Source organism: Scleropages formosus, chromosome 14, assembly GCF_900964775.1.
Source record: "Scleropages formosus chromosome 14, fSclFor1.1, whole genome shotgun sequence".
Taxonomy (NCBI): Eukaryota; Metazoa; Chordata; class Actinopteri; order Osteoglossiformes; family Osteoglossidae; genus Scleropages; species Scleropages formosus.
The window spans coordinates 11,030,261-11,050,110 of NC_041819.1; the positions used below are offsets into that span (position 1 = coordinate 11,030,261).

The window sequence follows — 19,850 nt, forward strand, 5'->3', positions numbered from 1 at the left end:
ACCTGCCCTGAAAGGTAATGACGACACAAGCGCCGCTGCTGTCGATTCATTGCCATATCCTGAAGAGTTTCTAGCCATTTACTCGGTGAGTCTTTGGGACCCCATCCTGGAAGTCGCGAGCTGCCTACTTTTCCAAGGTTCTTTGTGGAATTTTTCATTCCACGTAGCCACGTCATTTTCTGTCCTCCTTGAGTTCTTTTCCATTCGGCATTTGGAGTCGAGAGCAGAGCTGTTGTGTAAGAATTTATAAGCCAAATTGAGAACAGATTAAAAATACTCCAGGCTCGTCCACTATCTCCCTCTGCCCTAATGTGATCATTTCATCCCGAACTCCAGCTCTTACTACGGTATTCTCTGGGGAAAGGCAGACAGCCGAACAGACACTGGGAGGTTCGTATGAGCATTAATGTCTAATAGGGTGTAAAAACACCCAAATGAAAGAAGGATCAATCTCTTTACCCTATAGAATTAAGGTGAGTGCGAGTTCTAGTACATCACTGTGATAAATGCTGCAGCTTCAGAGAAGAAGTACAGGTGAGCATAATGAGTACAAGTGCTCTACTGTATGTGCAGCGCTCCTTGCTGTGCGTGCCTAATTATTCAGGACATTATGCTTGTGTTTATGGTACGGGATAACTGGGCTCTTAAGAAAATGACACTGATGCCACTTCATATCTTTGAAGAGTTCTTTGCACAGAGTTACTTGGAACACATATAATGCTGTAAGCGAGTTTCTATGGGTCAGGAGAGAGTAAAGCCAAGTGTATGGTGAAATACAGCTGCAGAAAGAAACCTACTCTAGCTGATAAATCGCTGGGTGAATTATAAGACGTGCTTTCAGTTTTCAGCAATGACAGCAAAACTTGTTATTCTACATATTTGACATGAACTTTGCATGAACAGGAGGAAGAAGGCAGAAGGACACAGGAAGTCACGTGAAGATCTTTCAGAGGCCGTGTGAGTGACGGTGCACGCTGGAGGGGACAGTTCAATGAGACCTGTGATACGGACAGATCTCATGTGGGAGCCGGATACCCATGTTGCTGAGGCACCCTGGACCTGTGAGTGTATCCATCATGACTGTGATGTCAGTGTGATGCTCTTCTGCATCATCCAAAAAAGTGGTGGAAGGTCTCCATACTCAAATATTGGCACACCTGTGTTCTCTTCAAGAAATTATGGAATATTGCTAACTTTCCCCCACATTAAATGCAGATTATCAGGTCACTAAACATTTTTTAACATGGAAGGGTCAAGGCTCAAAGAAGGATCCAACATGCCAAAGATGTTCAATCGTGATTCAGTGACTATCATACTGTATGCCACACCGGTCTGTAAAAGCCCAGTGAGAGCTGTGAAATGCCTTCCTCAGGCATGTGTTGAAAACGACAGAGAACTCAGCCATTTAGTATTTATAAGGACTGATTAACCATGAGACTGTGGACATTGCAGTGCTTGCAAAAAGCAGCATAATTACAAAGGCAATAAAAACTAACCCACACTGGCATCTACCGGATGCATGACATCATTATTTGAACGACAAGCACAATATTCACCAAATCATTGGAGAAAAACTTAGCAATAGTTAGATTTTCTGCCGGGTATGAAAGCTGTAAAAATATGCAAGAATGTTTGTACAGTCTGCATTAACATCCATCCAGCAGATACTCACTAACAATGTATTTTAGTTCTCTCCCTGGTTTGCTGCTGGAGGTCTCAGTGAAGACATTACCTGGGTACGCTGGTCAGGTAGGTCAGCACATTGTGGAACTCGCACTCGGAGAGCTCGCTGAAGGCTGGGAACTCTGGGAACACAATGATGGGGCTGCCACTGTGGCTCCGGCCTCCTGAAGAGACAACAGGAGTGGCGCATTAGAAATGGTGACTGCGTGCAGAGATGATCACATAATTCCGAAGAGCTCATTGCGAGGAATTTATGATATTCGCACACCACAAAGAGACACACGTCAACACAAAATCACTAAAACTCCACGCTCTTATTTACAGCAATTATTAGATCCTCATACAACAGCACAAAAAAAACAGCTGTATACACTACAGTTAGAGGGGGGTGTGGTGTCACAGTGGGTTTGGCCGGGTCCTGCTCTCTGGTGGGTCTGGGGTTCGAGTCCCGCTTGGGGTGCCTTGAGATGGACTGGTGTCCCATCCTGGGTGTGTCCCCCCCCCCCCGAGCCTTACGCCCTGTGTTGCTGGGTTAGGCTCCAGTTTGCCACGACCCCGCTTGGGACAAGTGGTTTCAGACGGTGTGTGTGTGTGTGTGTATATATACATACTGCAGTACAACTCAAAGAAACAAGTAGAGCACATGCTTGGTTTTCCAAGCTCGCATCTTAAAGAAAGCCATTTTACCATCACCACCACAAGAGGGTGACACAATTAAACAGCAGGAAGTGATGAATTTTCAGTGCAGTTTAAATAAGCTGCTGTAATCGTGGGATTTATGAAGGGTGCAGTCAGACACTGGCACAGAAAGCTTGGAGCAAAGGTGGTATTAACTGTCACGGCGAGGCACATAATCTATTTCCCGTCGCTTCCATCTCATGACTAAACCCTCAATGGGCTGTAATCCTCTCTTGTTTACTCTGGAAGTATTTTAAAAGGTTAATGATTTGGAATCCTTTAACTGGACACATTTTAGTCATGGCGTGCAGCTCAGCGAAAGGACTCTGGACGCAAGCCGACACATCTGAGCGGGGCCGGGCAGCAACCTGCTCGACCGGATAAAGGCCTGCTGCGGGAAACGTGACGCTGGACCGCCTTGTTGCCATACGGCACATGGATGCTGGTGCACCAGAGAGCCAGCGAATCCCTAAAGGGTCTTTGTGACCTTGCAGCAAGGTGACAGGCACGGTGCACAACTGTGAAGGGAGGGGTGTTAATGCAGCAGTGTGTCTGAGGGGCTGCGGTGGGCATGTCGAGCCTCTGTGATTTATAAAGAGAATACGACGGTTTCCGTCCCATCCTTTCACAGACAGTCACCTGGGAAGAAGCGAGCTCTCCATATCAATGTGAGCAGAATATTGATTTCGCTATTTGCCATTTACATTTACATTTATTCATTTAGCAGACGCTTTTGTCCAAAGCGACGCACATCTCAGGAAAAGTACAATTTATGCAGTACATTAAGAGAAAGAGACATGGCTGCAGACATGTGACTCTTAAGTAAACCTAGTTTGTTACCTTCCATTTGGTGCACCGATGTTCATCGTTCAAGTAGGTGCATAAAACACAGGATGGACAAATCCTGATACCCTCCTACCATTTTTTTTTTTTAAATATAAGATACACAAACAATCACATACAATGCTAGAGTAGGGGCTGAATAAAGGCTTATCTTGGGATGCTCACAAAGTTACGGTGCATGAACATTTACACCGTACATGAGCTTTGTCACGGATCTGTGTCTTTTTATACCTTTTACACTTTTTAAAATTGTAATTTGCTTACGAGAGTTGTGTGGAACAAATCTGGATTCTACGCTCTCTGTGAGGTGACCTTCACGCACAGAGATGGAGCGACAGAGAGGAATTAAGCGGTATTTTGTGAAACGGGCAACGGGAGCAGAGGTGGAGGACCACACTTTCATTACCAGCTTCTTCTTGGATGTCACATTACAAATGTATGTACTTTTCATTCCACAATCACAACGGCAGGTGAGCAAGAGAATAAACGTTTCTAAAATGGAGAGTCTCCGCCGATATCATGGACTGGATTTTTTACGTTAATTTATTCTCTTGGTTTCTGTATGTTTTATCAGAGTTTTGTTCACAACAACAACTTCTATTAAAACAAATGAAATGCAGATGAGTCAAAGCATAAGGGGCAGGGGCAGGGGTTTGGAGCAGCGTTATGATGCTGTGGAAGAGTGAGCTCACCTGGAAGGAAGGCAAACTGCTTCCTGAGGTCAGGGCCAATGTCCTCAGCACGGATGGGACTGCTCTCCTGCTGCAGGACATCATCTGTTGGATAGAGAGGAGATGGTCACCACGGAAACGAAACAAGGAGCATGGCAGACTTTAAGCCTGCTGTCAGGGGGGTCTTTTACTGGCCCACTTCTGAGTATTAAACCCAGGGGGTTTGTAACTACCATGACTCAGTGTCTGAATTTACGTGAGGCACAAAAGGCGGAAGCACTTAAGAGTAAAGAAATTCATTGAATTAATTAGCAGGCTCTCTGATTTCAAATGAAGGGTCAAACACAGCTGGAGAAAAACAGTTTTGTTCTTAATTAAATGGACTGACACCCTGGGCAATTTTGTGCTATATCAGTATGCTGCATAATCTGGCTTTTTTGGAAGTTCACGGTGAGACACATTTGGATACACATATTAGTTGATCTTTTGTGCTTCACAAAGACTGACATCTGCTGCAACATGCTTGAGCTTGAAAGAGGACCGTAGCTCATGAGTTTTGACTGAGCTTACATCTTGGCACGAGTGCCACTGCTGATGCTGTGTCCCGTATCAGTGACCGATCCGGCCATTGGGATGGTCTCAGAACACAACAGATCGATGGTACAAGACAGGCTCAGCGGTGTTCTTGGCTATAATTACAAGTGTGTATAAAATACACAGCAACTCCCTTCAAAGCATGACCTTTGACATCCAAGCAATCGATACATTTAGACAAGATGAAGAGAATGGACAAAGGACATGAGGAAGAGTGACGGGAGGTACACGCTATCGCTAAAGGTCTTAATTAAAATGGTAATTCCACGCCAAGCAAGAAGATAAGAAGTAGTTGGATTCTCTGGCATATTAATTAATTCATTCATTAATTCAAGGTTTTACCTGTCACATACACAGTTACACACACATACAACCTGTAGTGAAATGTAAATTCAGTCAACTCTGTAGACTGTGACTATGTAGACTCTGCATATCCTGGTCAGCGAGAAGAGTAAATTGAATATGATAATATCACACACACACACTTTCAGAACCGCTTGTCCCATACGGGGTCACGGGGAACCGGAGTCTACCCGGTAACACAGGGCGTAAGGCCGGAGAGGGAGGGAACACACCCGGGACGGGACGCCAGTCCATCACAAGGCACCCCAAGCGGGACTCGAACCCCAGACCCACCGGAAAGCAGGACCGTGGTCCAACCCACTGCGCCACCGCACCCCCTTATGATAATATCATCAGAGCTAAAAGCTTGATATTCTACAAGAAACACACACACACACACACACACACACACACATTTTCAGAACCGCTTGCCCCATACGGGGTCACGGAGCCTAACCCGGCAACACAGGGCGTAAGGCCGGAGGGGGAGGGAATACACCAAGGACGGGACGCCAATCCGCCGCAAGGCACCCCAAGCAGGACTCGAACCCCAGACCCACCGGACAGCAGGACTGTGGTCCAACCCACTGTGCCACCGCACCCCTCCCTACAAGAAACATTGTTGTGGTAAACTTCTCCTGGATTATGAACAGAAAACAGTCACTAAAAAATGTCCTTCACTCAGACCTGCCTTGTTTTCATATAAAGCCTTACAAATATTCAAGTGCAAAGACAGGATCAGTTGGTGTCAAACCTTAGAACAAACACAACACAGGTGTGTGTTCACAAATTACTTCTGTGTTTCATGGACAACTCATTCCTTAAGTCAAAACTAAGCCTGAAACTATAATATGTAAACAGCTCCATTCACGAACTGCACAGAAACACCCGATGCGATGAATAGATGGCTATCCGCATTACTGAAGAGTAATACAAGAGCGACAAACGTACACTTATTTTATTGTTTTACGGAGCCCAAGAATCCGTGTGGAACAAGAGTGCCATACGCAGAATTTCCTCACACAGCAAACAAACCGAACTGCAAAAGAAAGGGAGAGACCAGGAAGTTTACTCTTTAAAGCTCTATGGTTCTGTTTGCTCAGACTTTAGTGCTCACTACAGCTGGTTAAATACTTGTATAAAAGCTGTGCAGCGTTAAGCTGTACTCACAGAATGAGCCATCGGTGTAGTGTATTCGGTGTAATACAGCTGTTAATACAGCGAAGCAGCAACGATGCTGATACGCACCGCAGTGTCAACGCATTTGACCGACCGCAGAAAACAAGAGTGAAAGATTAGAGCTCGCAGGACCCATCTGTTCATTTCATTCATCGCGCATTACTGAGAATTACCGGAAAGATGACTTAGTGAGGAAAGATTACAAACATTAGACCTGCAGCAACGTTCCGACAACCGCAGAGCTCTGAAAAGCGACCGCGGCAATCTTTCATAAATACGCAAGAAGCGTCGCTCGTGAGACATGGAAAACTTCCCTGTTTACGTGTCCGACAGGGTTGGCCGACGCGAGAGCGCACATCCTTAGCTACGGTGATGCAAACAGAGCAGAACAACAGAAACTGGCCGTTGGTGTGAGAGCCGCACTGTGTACCTGTCCTCATCTTCAGGTGCAGCCACATCCTGGTGATGTTGCGACAGAGCCGGGAGACCGGATTGAGGCCCGTGGCCTTGGCCCGACAGCCGCCTTCGTGCGGACCGAGCTCACGGCATTCTGGACGAGCAACGTCCACTTCCATGGTCCGTGCATTCACGAGGAAGCCACGTGCCCCACGTTCTCCATCCCCCCAAAGTCCGGCGGCCTCCCGCAGAGGTCTCCCAGCGGCAGATGGGGCTTCTCACGAGAGGGATCACCTTCCATAGGCGAATGCGCAAGAGTCACTGCTGCAAGCGGCCGCAAGGAGACAAAGACAGATGGGTCCTAAGCATCTGTGAGCCCTGCACGCACACACACGGGCGTGCGGGCGCACACACATACACATAAGTAAGTTTGCCTTAATCGCACATTATAAGAGGATCCGAGAGCAGACCGCGGGAAACAAAAGGAAGGACACACAGCACTACACTGGTCCCACAGCAGGGCCTCTTATGAATATATGGTGACCGATCAGGTGATGCTTCAGGATCCCCTGGGACCATGACAAGCCAAAGTCTGCCTACACAGAGGCTGTCTTCATCTGAACAGCATCCTCCTTTCCCTCTAAATACAATTCCCCGAAACCCAACGTACCAATCAGTGGGATACAAGACAACTATAAACATCCACATCATTGTTCAACCTGATGGACAGAGTTCTGCAGTATATTTAAATGTTCTTTTTAAATTAAAGGCAACCCTATTGTTATGCACATTGTGTGCAGAGGGGGTGGGGCAGTGAGAGCTTTGCACTGACACCTATTGCTCAATGTAATCTACAGTATATTTGAACAGCAAGAAAAGAAATATATCCTCTTAAGACTTCACTTGAACTGCGAGAGTTTCCAGGAACTGTATATAGGAATTTCATTAAAAGCAGATAATTTCCAGTGCATAATGCAAAAATGAAAGAAGACACAGACACACCCAAAACATCGTCCAGCAGGGAAACCGAATTGTAAAAGTGTTTATCAATCCTGCCATCTTAGTCTCTTAAGAACAAGTGGTTTTGGTCCATGTGGACCATTTCCAGTTACCACAAAGACAGGGAGTGTAAAGCAGACAGGAAAGGCAGGGCTCATTTACTGTCATTCATCATGTGATCTGCCACACTGTTGTCACCACACGTGCGCTGAGACCCGACAATCGTGAGCTTTCTTATAAGTCAGGGAAAGCACGTGGAAAAAACTGATGGCGAAACCTTCCTTGAGCTCGGAGGTGTGAAACCTTTCAAAATATATACGAGTGTTCACCCATCCTCAGTCCACATCCCCATCACTTCCACCATGCTGGCCATGGTAGAGAGAATGCAATGCGATATCCAGCTGGGTTTCACTGGCTTCCACAGAGCGGCATGAATTATTTAACCAGCCCTGTCCTGCGACTGGTCTTCCGTTAAACACTCCCTCTCCGACCAAACGACTGCTCTTATTAAAACATCTTTGTTTAGCTGAACTCGTATCCAGGGCAATATGTATTTTTTTTTTGCATAGCATGATACGTACTGCAACAAATGAGGTTAGCAGTACTATCCACAGCGAACACAAGAATCCTCTGCTCCCTCATCCCCCGACTCATCTTAATGAAAGTACTCTATTATTGTACTTATGAGCGCGACACGTTCATGTCAGTACTGGAAAATGTCATAACACTGGACTTGAGTTTCACACAACACACTGGTGAAAATGTCCATGCAGTAAAGTAATAAAGGAACCTTATTTTTATGTTGTAATTATACACGACACTTCAAAAGCTTGTAAATGGACTATTACAGTAAAAATAGTAATGTTTTGTGAAACACCTTGACTCCTGTGACATTTGGTGCTACAGCTGCGCAGTGTTCAACAGCAGAAAGCAAAAGGTCAACGAAGCTACGGAATTAACTGTTCTCAAAGCCTCCAGAGTCAACAGGCTTATAGCACGGAACATACCGAGCACTAAACCTCCTGATCTGACCCTTCTGCTAGGGAAATTCTACCGAAATACAAAGGCAGCGAGTGATTTCACAAAGTAGGGGCCACATTCACTGCTTGGGTTAAACTGGTCTTTTAAGAAGGTCCCGTTTTGGCATGAGGCAAATTTTGACGTTGACCCACCGGTTTTAACGGTGTGGTATTACAAACCCGCAAGGCTGGGGGAAAACGTTGCTTCCAGTTCAACTTCTTCTGTGATTTTTTTTTTTTTTTTTTTAATTAATTTTTTTACTCATATCTACAAGGACATCAGTACACCAAGACCTAAATAGCTCATCTATCACCGTCTGGATGACAGTACATGACATTTCATCTACAAACATTACGGTTCTGTCTGAGCAGCTGGCCTGTGAACATACGGTGATAAGTCCTACTGCTTTGAGGAAGGATTGTCATGTTCAGCTTTGACATCAGCACCCTGAGCTCCTTCTGCTGACAAACTCGAAGCCTCATCCTAAGGGGACCGTCACCAGCAGAGGAGCTCCCCTCACCACCAAGAACTGGGCCAGAACATACGAACACGTGAAAGGTGCTTAGGTGTGGATTAGATCCCAGGCCTGCTGCTGAGGCCACTCTGCAAAGGGCAGCCTGCAGGAATGTCCACAGCTCTGACTGTACACTGTGGAATTAGATGTCCCCAACCTTTCCAACATGATGTATCACTAATCACCACAGGGATCCTGTTCTTATTTACACTTCACTGTGTTTCACACTGTCGCAAGCAGGAAGAACCGCAGCTCTGCCAAAATAAACACACATCATCAGAGTGCCAGTAATAACTGATTGCAGCCATAAAAAGTCATTATGAACGGCAAAATCTGAAGATGCAATTTCTCGTTTTCAGTATGATGATGCTGTGAGAAATTGTACAGAGCAGGGAAACAAGCTGCCACTTTGAAAAAAGTCTATTTTCAGAAGGACATGCAAGGACAACTATTAATAATTTGCATTGAGATGCGAAATGAAGGTAGCTTTCATCGAACAGGAATACCGCATATACCACAAACATGCAAACATGTCAAAGTGTTGTATTTGTAGGGCTGCTCAGTGCATTGTTTTCAACACAGATTGACGGTGTCATATTTCACGCCAACAAACAGGAAACACTAGAGTTTCTTATATATAGCAGCATTCTCTTCTGCTCGCTCGTGAAAACTATCAAACTGTGAAAAAGAAGGCATGACTGCTAAACACAAAGCACCCGGGATATTGTAAATGTGATTATAAAGCATATGAGCATGTCCAAAGAGTTTAACTAAATATGTGAGATGTGAGGTTTTTATGAAAAACAAGCTGTTAAAAATGGTGCAAAAGTGGGAAGAGAAGCCAGAGAATAAGCCTAGAGTTCTTGACCTGTAGCTGTTTTTAGACAGCTCTGCAGCTTTCACAGAATAGCTATAGGAGTGATAATTTCCTGAAGGTACATGTTCTTTCCAAGTAACATCCAGGAGAAAGATGTACCATATCAGCACCGCATTCCATGTAAATGCCTACTCAGCTCTTAAGTGACAACCCCAGTTACGTACATATGTTTTTTTTTTTCCATATGGACCGTCTTCATGAAATGTAATGTTATTAATGGAGTATTAAATTGATGGTACACCTTCTGACATCCAGCCTAGGGTAGCAGCTGTACATTAAAACAATGTGACTTGAGCTGCACTGGTATGCTTTCTGGATACGTGCTCTGCGAGGAACGCATGGCGCTTCCGGGAGTGTGCTGCTTCTGTCAACGGGGAATCGGCACCAGTCTTCACAACCTCAGTGAAACCATGTCACCTCCTATTGAATTTGATAAAGTTGACAGTTTGTCCAATTTTGCTAAGTGTATTATTTTCCTACTGGGTTTTTATATATTCACACTATGATTCAACTGTTGATCAGTAATTTTCTTTCAATGCAAAAAAACTGCTGTTTTATTTTCGTTGTTAGATATCGTTACTTTCATCCACCACAATATTGTGAAAATGCTTTCCTATGTTATATTTATATCTGATCAACAAGCAATGGTCTCTTTTGTGTTTTGACAACTGGGTAAGTCCACCATAAAAACACACAGAAATTCACATTTATCGACTTTCTGGCTAGCGAGGGCTAATGTCAAATTTAAAGACATTTAATTATAAACACACAGAAGTGAATTCGATATAAATCCTAAACAGACATAAGAGAATTAAACCGATACAGTACTTTCTTCATTCATATAACCATATATCAACTTTGTTCATCTTTCACAGACATCAGTAAAACTCCAAGTCAATGTTTATTTGAAGATGCAGAAAGAAGAACAATCAATGCCCATTTTTTTAAAGAAACGCAGAAATTGGTGCCACCTAGTTAATAACACTGAACCTCATATTATCAATGTATGTGTATTTACCAGGCAGTGTAAATATACCTCAGGACGAAACAATGGTCAGAGTTCACAGGGTAAGAATGAAGTGATTGGTTTATTCGTGTTAACAATATGGTGCATAGTCATGAGTAAAGTTTTTTTTTGCAACCAGTTCATTAATTTCAGCTGAAAACTGCTGAAATCTGAAAACTGTAGTAAAGATGGGCTATTTTGATGAACAGCAAGTTTGAAAAAAGCCAGCAACACCAATACCATGGATGAAGAGGATTAAATTGTAAGTTACTTCATGATAGTCTGACGCCCATTTCTAGAACTTCGACATAAAATTCTTACACGAACATGACTCACACACCCCAAGCAGGACTTGAACCCCAGACCCAGCAGAAAGCAGGATCTAGCCCAACCCACTGCACCGCTGTGCCCCCTGAAAATGACTCGCTGAGCCTTAAAAAATGAAAATGTATTTTTCTTGGAATTAATGTTTATGGACCCTGATCGTTCTTCCCTCCGCACCTTCATTTGTCCTTCATGCATGAAAGACTGGTTTGTGTTCTGCGGTCTCTAGGTGCTATGTGGGTTCAATCTTTACTTATCTTACATGTTCGAGACCTTCTGAACACTTGGCTCGGTGTAACAACATGTGCATTGGACACACTGCACACAAGCCCACAGACAATGTCGCCGTGTTTCTTTCCTGAATGCTCTATTTTAAGGTCTCTCATTCTCACTCAGTGATAAACAGGAAAAGGTGAGCATTTCAAAGTTTTAAAACCGTGAAGACAAAAACATTTGAGCATGAAAAGAGAAACAACACGGTGCAGGAAGACGCCGGCTTTGCTCCTTCCGCAGACGTGAAGCACCCCAGCGTACCTTAACAAGCTGCAAATTTCACACTGAAACCTAAACAATGTCACACTAAGTGATGAACATGAACACAATAAAATATTACTAGGCCATATGGTTGGAAGGAACAATAAATAATAAAATGAACATTTTCAATGTTGCCTTTAACTACTGAACGCTTTAGCTCCTGTTGTTTGCTGAAAGCAATGCCAGTGCCCATCTTTGGCACACAGCACACATCTGGCCTATGGACACACAAAGCACCTGCTGAACTTAGTCTTCACCGTTTTCCCTACTGCTCCTGTTGGCCTTTTGTCCATGCAAAGGGGTATCCCCTTGGGAGGACGTGTGTCTATTTTGGGACTGGAAGCAACACCCTGGAATGGTCCTGGGGCAGGAGGTTCCATGGTGCCTTGTTGTTTCAGGGCCCAAGTCTGAATCCAACCTCCTGCTGTGGTACCCTGGCCAAAGAAGCTACCCTCAAGTGCTCCAGTAAAAATTACCCAACTGTATAAATGAGCAAATCATTGTTTGTAGCTTAACACCCTAAGTGACTTTGGAGAAAAGCATCAGCAAAATAAATAAATGTGAAGTGACTGAAAGACTGGCACTGGGACTGGCACTGGGAATGGCACTGAATGGGACCAGCACAGGACGAAGCAGTATAGAACAGGAATCGGATAACAACTAGGTTAAGAACTCTGGAATGGGAGTGGGACGGGGCATGGAGGGATGCTCTGTAACCCAAGATGCTCTGCCCAGTTGGTAGCTCAGATAGGATTGAAGCACAAAACATTTCACAACACCAACAAACAATGTCTTCCTTCCCTCCACCGAGAAAAAAAAAAATTCCTTGTGTTTAAGAGCATAAATGCAGTTATTAATAATCAGTCACTTGCCTAGACAACAAGGGTTGAAGGTGGATGACTTTCACAGTGTCCAGAGTAAGATCTGGTCAAAGCCAGAAATTATATAAAGATGAAAGGCAGCGCAGGAGGTTAATTAAAGACACACTTAAGAGAGTGCCTTTATAAATATCACGGTAAAAAAGAAATCCGGGATGGTGGAAGCCCAAATGTACCGGAGCTTGTGTGAGAACTCAGACAATATTGTGAAACTTGCTGAAAGTCATAAGCCTTCTGCATTAGGAATTTGCCACAGAAAAATATCACAGCTTTTAAGTGTAACCCGGTGACAGAACAGAATCCCGAAGGGAAACCTGAAGGAAACTCTGGATATGAAACAACAGCTGGACACCAGTGACAGTCTGTCATGGAGTGGCCAGGAAAGCACAGCACCTGCAGAGACATGAACTCTTGGTAAAATGGTGGTAAAGCATGGTCACAGACAGACTAAGCAGAAGAAAGGAGACATCAGGAAGTGCTGCAGCCACGACAGATCTCACCAGAAGAGAAATGTGGAAACCGCTGATTGTTTCTGAGTCTCAGTATAAAATAAGAGGGACAGGAAGATACTGTGTGGTCTTGAAAGGTCGGGCACCTGGAAGTGATCAAAAGACTACGTCCACAAAGGACAAACACGCTGAACAAGTCAACGGATTCTTCTGCAGTCTTCCCTTTTTGTTTTCAGATTGAAGAAGGGGACGGCAAACCGCCTACGTCACGCAACATGGTCTAGCCACGGAGAGGTCAATTAATTTCTTTTTTCCCCTCAACAGACTTTCTGCCAGACACCTTGAGGCAGACAGCTTGTCACGGGTGAAAAGAGTTGCTGCTGACTTGTGCAGAACAAGGATGAGTGGAGCACAGCGTATAATAATGCAAAATAACAGAGGTCTGAACAGGAGGCAGCATTGACTGTCAGGGAGCTGGAGGTTGAGGGACGAACGCCAACATTCAGGGAAGAGGGTCAGATCCTCATGAGATTACAATTCTACCCCATTGTACAACTGAATATTTTATTGAAACAATTTTTGGGGAAGCACTTAGTTTTATGGGGGGGGGGGGGCATGGTGGCTCAGCAGGTTTGGCCAGGTCTTGCTCTCTGGCGGGTCTGGGGTTCGAGTCCTGCTTGGGTTGCCTTGTGACGGACTGGCGTCCCGTCCTGGGTGCGTCCCCTCCTCCTCCAGCCTTGCGCCCTGTGTTGCCGGGTTAGGCTCCAGCTTGCCGTGACCCTGCTTCAGCCAGTGTGTGTGTGTGTGTGTGTGTGTGAGAGAGTGAGTGAGTTTTATGGTACTGCAACACAACGGGATCCTATGAGTTAAACTCAAAGCTTTCAGGTATTGAACAGATATTAAACCCAGTCTCTAGTATGGGACTGGAACTCGTGTCCCTGCATGGCCAGGCTCCCAGTGAGAAAGCTCCTCCACAGCTCTCCTCAGCAGCATCCGAACAACAGCTGAGGAAATTTCTAAAAACGCGAGCGACACAGTTCCTACCTGAATCGCCAAAGCACCGTGCCCCTCACTCTAGAGCGCTTTTGCAGAGGTGACTTTATGTTTCTTTGCCTCCTCATACTCTCATTAATCCCTTAACATTAACAAGTCACATTTACCATTGCTCTCAAAAAGATATCAATCATACTTGGGACGGGTTTGTTTTGTATCCTTATGAGGATTTCACACTTACTCTTACATTCATACAAAAAAGACTCCAGTGAAGCTCCACACCAATAAAATTAAAAAGCAAGTATGAGTAAAGAAATAAAAAATAGAGACTTGCAGTAGTAGTAATAGTAGCAGTAGTAATAATAATAATAATAAGGGAGGGTGTGGTTGTGCAGCGAGTTCAGCCGGTGCCCGCTATGTGGAGGGTCTGGGGTTCGAGTCCTGCTTGGGGTGCCTTGCAACGGACTGGCATCCCGTCCTGGGTGCGTCCCCTCCCCCTCCAGCCTTGCGCCCTGTGTTGCCAGGTTAGGCTCCGGTTCGGGTTAAACGGTTGTTGACAATGGATGGATAGTAATAATAATACTAATAATGTAACTGAACTTTAAAAAAGGCATTTAGTTTTGCTTGGGAGTAATTAGAAAATGTTCTTTTTTTTTCATGTTTTCTATTCCCCTCGGGGTATAGTAAAACACACACCTACCTACAAAACTTGGACTTCACTTTTACCAGATTTGTCACAAACCTGTATGCACATTGTACTGTAGTACAGTGAAAGTAACTGTACCTGTACTATCAAAGTGATGATGACCTTCAGAAGCACACATGCACCATTACTGAATCATCGTAAAACAGAATTAATTACCACTCAATTCTGATTCACCACGTTTTAGACATATTTATTCTCTGCCAAACAAACTGTGCTACGACAGGTTGCCAGGTTACATGTCGGTTTTTCAGGCAGCCTCAGCCATCCTTTGGGCTGCAGATGGCAAAACGGATGCTTGGAAATGTCGCATAGGTAACAACATTTCCAGCACGTTAAAATAAGAGAACGCCCACTAAAGCACCAAAGACAAAGAGAGGAAAATCCATTTCGCATGCTCTAAGATGAATTATTATGCGAATCCCGTGATAATTTATGTAACATCTCTCTGGAAAAGAAATCTTGGACACTCACCGTGCAGCCAGTTAAGGGCCTGTGAGAGCCTGTAATAGGCCTTCATTTCCTCCACGGGTATGTTGACGCGTTCATCCCCATCCTCTGAGGGCTGCAGGTACTCCTCCAGCCTGTGTGTCACCTGCCCGTCCATTCCCACCAGTCCTCAGGTAGCACTGCTCTGCTCTCCCTCACATGGCCGTGGCGTCTCTGCCTGCCCCTTGCTCTTGCTCTCTTCCTCTCTCTCGGACTGTCCCTCGCTCTTCCTCTCCCCTCTCCCCCTCTCTCCTCTCTTCCTTTACACGAAAAGACAACGTAATTGAGCAGTCTGCTGCCGTCAGTCTGGCACCTTCAGCACTTCCTACTAACAGGCTGCCAGATACTGCAGAACAGGTTAAGCCCTTCTCCGCCCACAGCAACACATTAGTCACAATCATCCGCCCCTTTATGCCAATTCACCTGAGTTGTACCTACCGGAACAAACTTCCCACAATTCTCCTTCCGGAGCCTCATATTGTCAAACAGAACCAGCATGTTACAGTTAGAAAACTCCTGTGACGTGAGAATGAAATAGAAGGGAGCCTTGTTTGTACCGTACTGTCTACAAAAGGAATGCCATGTTGGGAAAGAAAGCTAAAATTCATGCAATCCATTTAAATTAGTATAGTAATAAAAGTAAACACAGTGCTATCAGAATTCTATAAACTTTTTGGGAACAGTTACATTTTTTTTTTTTATTTAGCAGATGCTTTTCACCAAAGCAACTCCCAACGAACTCCATGTTGTGTTACAAGCCTACACACCTTATTCACCACGGTCACTTACACTGCTAGATACACTCCTTACAATGGGTCACTTATCCATACATTAGTGGAACACACTCTCTCTGCCACTCACACACTGTGGGGAACCTGAACTGAATGTCTTTGGACTGTGGGAGGAAACCAGAGCACCCAGCAGAAACCCACACAGACATGGGGAGAGCATGCAAACTCCACACAGGCTAAGCAGGGATTGAACCCACGTCCTCTCACACAACCCCGGTGCTGCGAGACAGCAGCACTACTTGCTGTGCCACTGTGCTGCCATTATTACTGTGCAAACACATTGGCAGAGTAAAAAACACTGTGAGAGGACCAGTAGGGGTAAACTGGAGAGTGTGAAGTGGAGCAGGGAGACCTGATGCTTACTGGGTTAGTGTGTGTATTCACTGCTTCTGCCAGTGTTTCTGAGGCTCCCCCCCAAAACACACCGAGAGATACTCTGCTGCTCTGAACAGCCTGAAACAGGAGCCCCCAGACTGTGTCGCCTTCATCAAAACAGATACTCTCATTGCGTGTGTCCTATACCAGAACATTCTTGGTGTGTGTACAGGTCACCAGAAGAGACACAGGCAGTGTGCTTCCTTCTCCAGAAAACACAGCAGGAGGACAGAAGAATGAGAAATTTACACTGATAATGACATGGTGCGTTCCTGATCTCTTGCCCAGGTTACTCATGGAAAGCATCTGTTATATAAAGGGGAATAAAAGATGGTAAAGAATAATATCCTTTAATCATGGATTTTAAATGACTCTGAGAGGAGGAAAACCATCTGAGGAGCTGATCCGGACCCTTCCGGGCACACAGCCCCCAGGCCTGTGGGTACAGCCTACAATCATGCTGGCAGGAGAGCCAAGACCAAGAAAACGGCCGCCCTCACCATTGGAGGCCCTCGAGGAGCCCTTCCTGCTGCCGGTGCTGTCGGTGCTGCCGGTGGCCACGGAGCCCAGCAGGCTGAGCGAGAGGCTGTGCAAGAGCTGGCCGAGCCTCGAGAGGATCCTGTAAGGTGCCTCCTGGCCCTCACGCAGGAACTCGTGGAGAGACATGAGGGGCCGATCCGGCCCGGTGGAGGAGGAGGGGTCCCAAAACAGCAGGAAAATCACCGGATCCTCCGGTGCAGGACGGCAGCACCCATCACCGCCACTGTTCTGTTTGCTCACAGAGACATCCGGGCAGGTGTGCGAGTGAAAGGGAGGAAGAGCTGGAGCGTGTACTGTCGTCTGAACGCAAATCCCCTTCTGCTGGGCTAATTATACCAGCAGCCCATGCTAATCTGCTGCGGTCCCGAACGTTGCAAAGAAGAGGATCACACGGCTCTGCCGGTTTATAATGCAGGCGCACACATACCAGTGGGACATCAGCCTGGCGTCCAACACACACGGCTTCCAGCAGGCTCTTTTTAAAGAAAGGCTGGAGTGGTCCTGGCTCGCATACTTCCTTCTTTTCATCAGCTCCCTCTCGGTCCCCACTGCATCCCAGCTCTGGTTCCCATCTTCTGTTTCGGCAAGTTTGCTTTTCCAGTCTCCCGTCCGGGAAGTTCAGACACGGCTGGCTGTTGCTGCGGGTGACCCTGAATAGCAATGGTTGTCAGGAACAGCTTGCACATACTGATGAGCTCCGAAAATACTGCAGCAGGGCAGAACAAAACAGCGTTCCAAGATTCATACACGCCTCTGGGTTGTCTAGCCCCCCTCCAGATGTCCTTCGGTGAGAAAAGGAGAAAGGCCGGTTTGCTTTTCATGGCACAGTTATTCCACCACAGAGAGGATGAGAGATTGGGGAAAAGCAAAAATACCCTCTACCTTGGCATCTGTACTTGTCTCTTTCGTTCTCTCTCACCGTCAGATACACACACATACACACACTCACATCCTCTTTCACTCCGTACAACCAGTCACCAGGAAGGGGTGCACAACATTATGCTGAGTCCTGAGAATCCCTCTGTGGCCCCCCCCATTACAGTGCGAGTGGGCCCAATCCGGTCCCCGTGGGACTCTTCAGCAGAACTCACAGATGAGCATCTGGAGGGCGTGCAGCGGCGGAGGTGTCTGGTTTGAACACCATCAGTCCTTCCTGGCTTTTATTTTAAAACACTGCGAAATAATTCCCGCCGAGAAGAAGGAACAAAATGATTTGGGCAAGTTCAAACATCTGCAGGATCAGCATTCGATGAGCACTGGAAGATGGTGGAGGGGGAGGAGTGGGGCTGGTGAGCGGTGTTGAGGGGGTTCCGGTAGAGACAGAGGAAGGGTGAAGATGCTGTACTGTGATCTGGTCTCTCAGGACAAAACACATTGTGGCCTTTAGTTGGAATTTCACATTTTATACACATATCTGCGCACATGCACACACACACACACACAGACAATGATCTGTGAAAAACTGCTTGGTTGGAAAAGCAGTTAGGTACCACACAGAAGGTTCATGAAAATTCAAAACTTTTCGACGCTTTCATTTCAATGTTTTCGCAAAGCCGACAGCAGAGCAAAGACCCATCCAACTTCACTCTCAACTGAAGGTTTGACGCTGATGTGTTTCCATGGTAATCACGGATACCAAGAATCTGGAACACGAGACCAATTCTTTCCCTTGGAGCACATCATAGTCTGTCTACTGATATCTCAAATATTCTACGGATAGACACAGAGCGTTTTAAAACTTAAACGCAAATTTCTGGTGATTTTATGAGGAAGCATTCTGAAACCCGTAGTAATTTCGGAGCCTTGCCCAACTCTTCACTGGCAACCATAGCTGCGTCCACCACACGTACAACACAAGACTGATCTTTGAAAGAATATAAGCATCACTCAGGTCACTCATACTTCCATACTGCACGCGCATTAATATGGCCCATACCCCTATTGATATCCACACCACATGCAGAAGCTTCTCAGCTCTGCCTTGTTTTGAATAAGCGTATGGGGTAGTTACTTTGTAAAGACTTCAGGCGTGCAGGACCGTCGGGAATCTGGACACCATAGGATTTCTGGCGTGCTGAGCCTGACCGCACACATGCTACAGGTGACTGCGGGAGAACGGCCACCTGCGCTCCCAATCGGATCTGCCTGAGTCACCGGGGACAATCCCGTCGAAGCTCTGAGCTTCAGAGGGCAGGGAGGCCACGATCACTGCATTGACACGCGCAAAGCCATGTGCACACACTGAGACCGATAGACACACACACACTCCATGCATAAACACATACACTGGAATAGTTACAACATCATTAAATTTTCATAAATACTGAAAACACGGACAATAAAAACTGAAGAGTCTCATGAGTCTGCAGTCAATGACTGGTATAAAACCCACAATTATGATCATTCTCAGCTGCTGGTGAACTGCAGGACAGCTAAAACTGATCTCCACCATCATCTCTTTCTCAGCCACACAGTGAACCTGGGGCACGGTTAGGAAACAGATATTCGCTGGGCGAGGATGCGAGAGTCCGCTGGCTGAGGAACATGCTAAAAATGGTGCCAGTGATTCTGCTGAGTCCGTTCGCTTTCGTTGCTACATATTATTCACAATATTGATTTCTCTTCGATTTGACTGACTGCAGCAGTGAGCTCTTAATTATCCTTCAGATCAATCAGTACCACGCGTTCTTAAACTTAAAATGTAATACTACGCACTGACAAGACTATCAAATTATGTTCAATATTTCAGTGAATTTAATTTACACAGTTTTACTTTAAAAAAAACAATCCCTGAAAATGTCAATGAATGAATAGAGTTTACGTGGAACTGGAACATACAATTCCAGTTTGGAAACACGAAACTGTGAGAATGAATGGTTACAACTCGCTTCCATGGCAATAAATCAACATGGAATTTGTTCTGCAAGAACAAATTTGTTCTGCAAGAGCTCCATTTATCTGCAGTGGTGTCA

General features: G+C 45.5%; 1 protein-coding gene across 4 annotated transcripts in view; it reads right to left on the bottom strand.

Moving 5' to 3' along the window:
* The window catches only part of LOC108920396 (guanine nucleotide exchange factor DBS-like), a 45,488-nt gene that overhangs the window by 21,889 nt on the left and 3,749 nt on the right, over nt 1–19,850 (bottom strand). For 3 of the 4 annotated variants that reach the window (XM_018729129.2, XM_018729128.2, XM_018729126.2), the window contains exons 1-3: nt 15,158–15,483; nt 3,897–3,980; nt 1,733–1,847 (exon numbers count right to left, since the gene is read on the bottom strand). In XM_018729129.2, the coding sequence (XP_018584645.2) occupies nt 1,733–1,847; nt 3,897–3,980; nt 15,158–15,290 (332 nt within the window). In that variant the 5' untranslated portion in view covers nt 15,291–15,483. Of the gene's footprint in view, nt 1–1,732; nt 1,848–3,896; nt 3,981–15,157; nt 15,484–19,850 lie in introns of those variants that run through there. The other variant, XM_018729127.2, reaches the window with a different exon arrangement.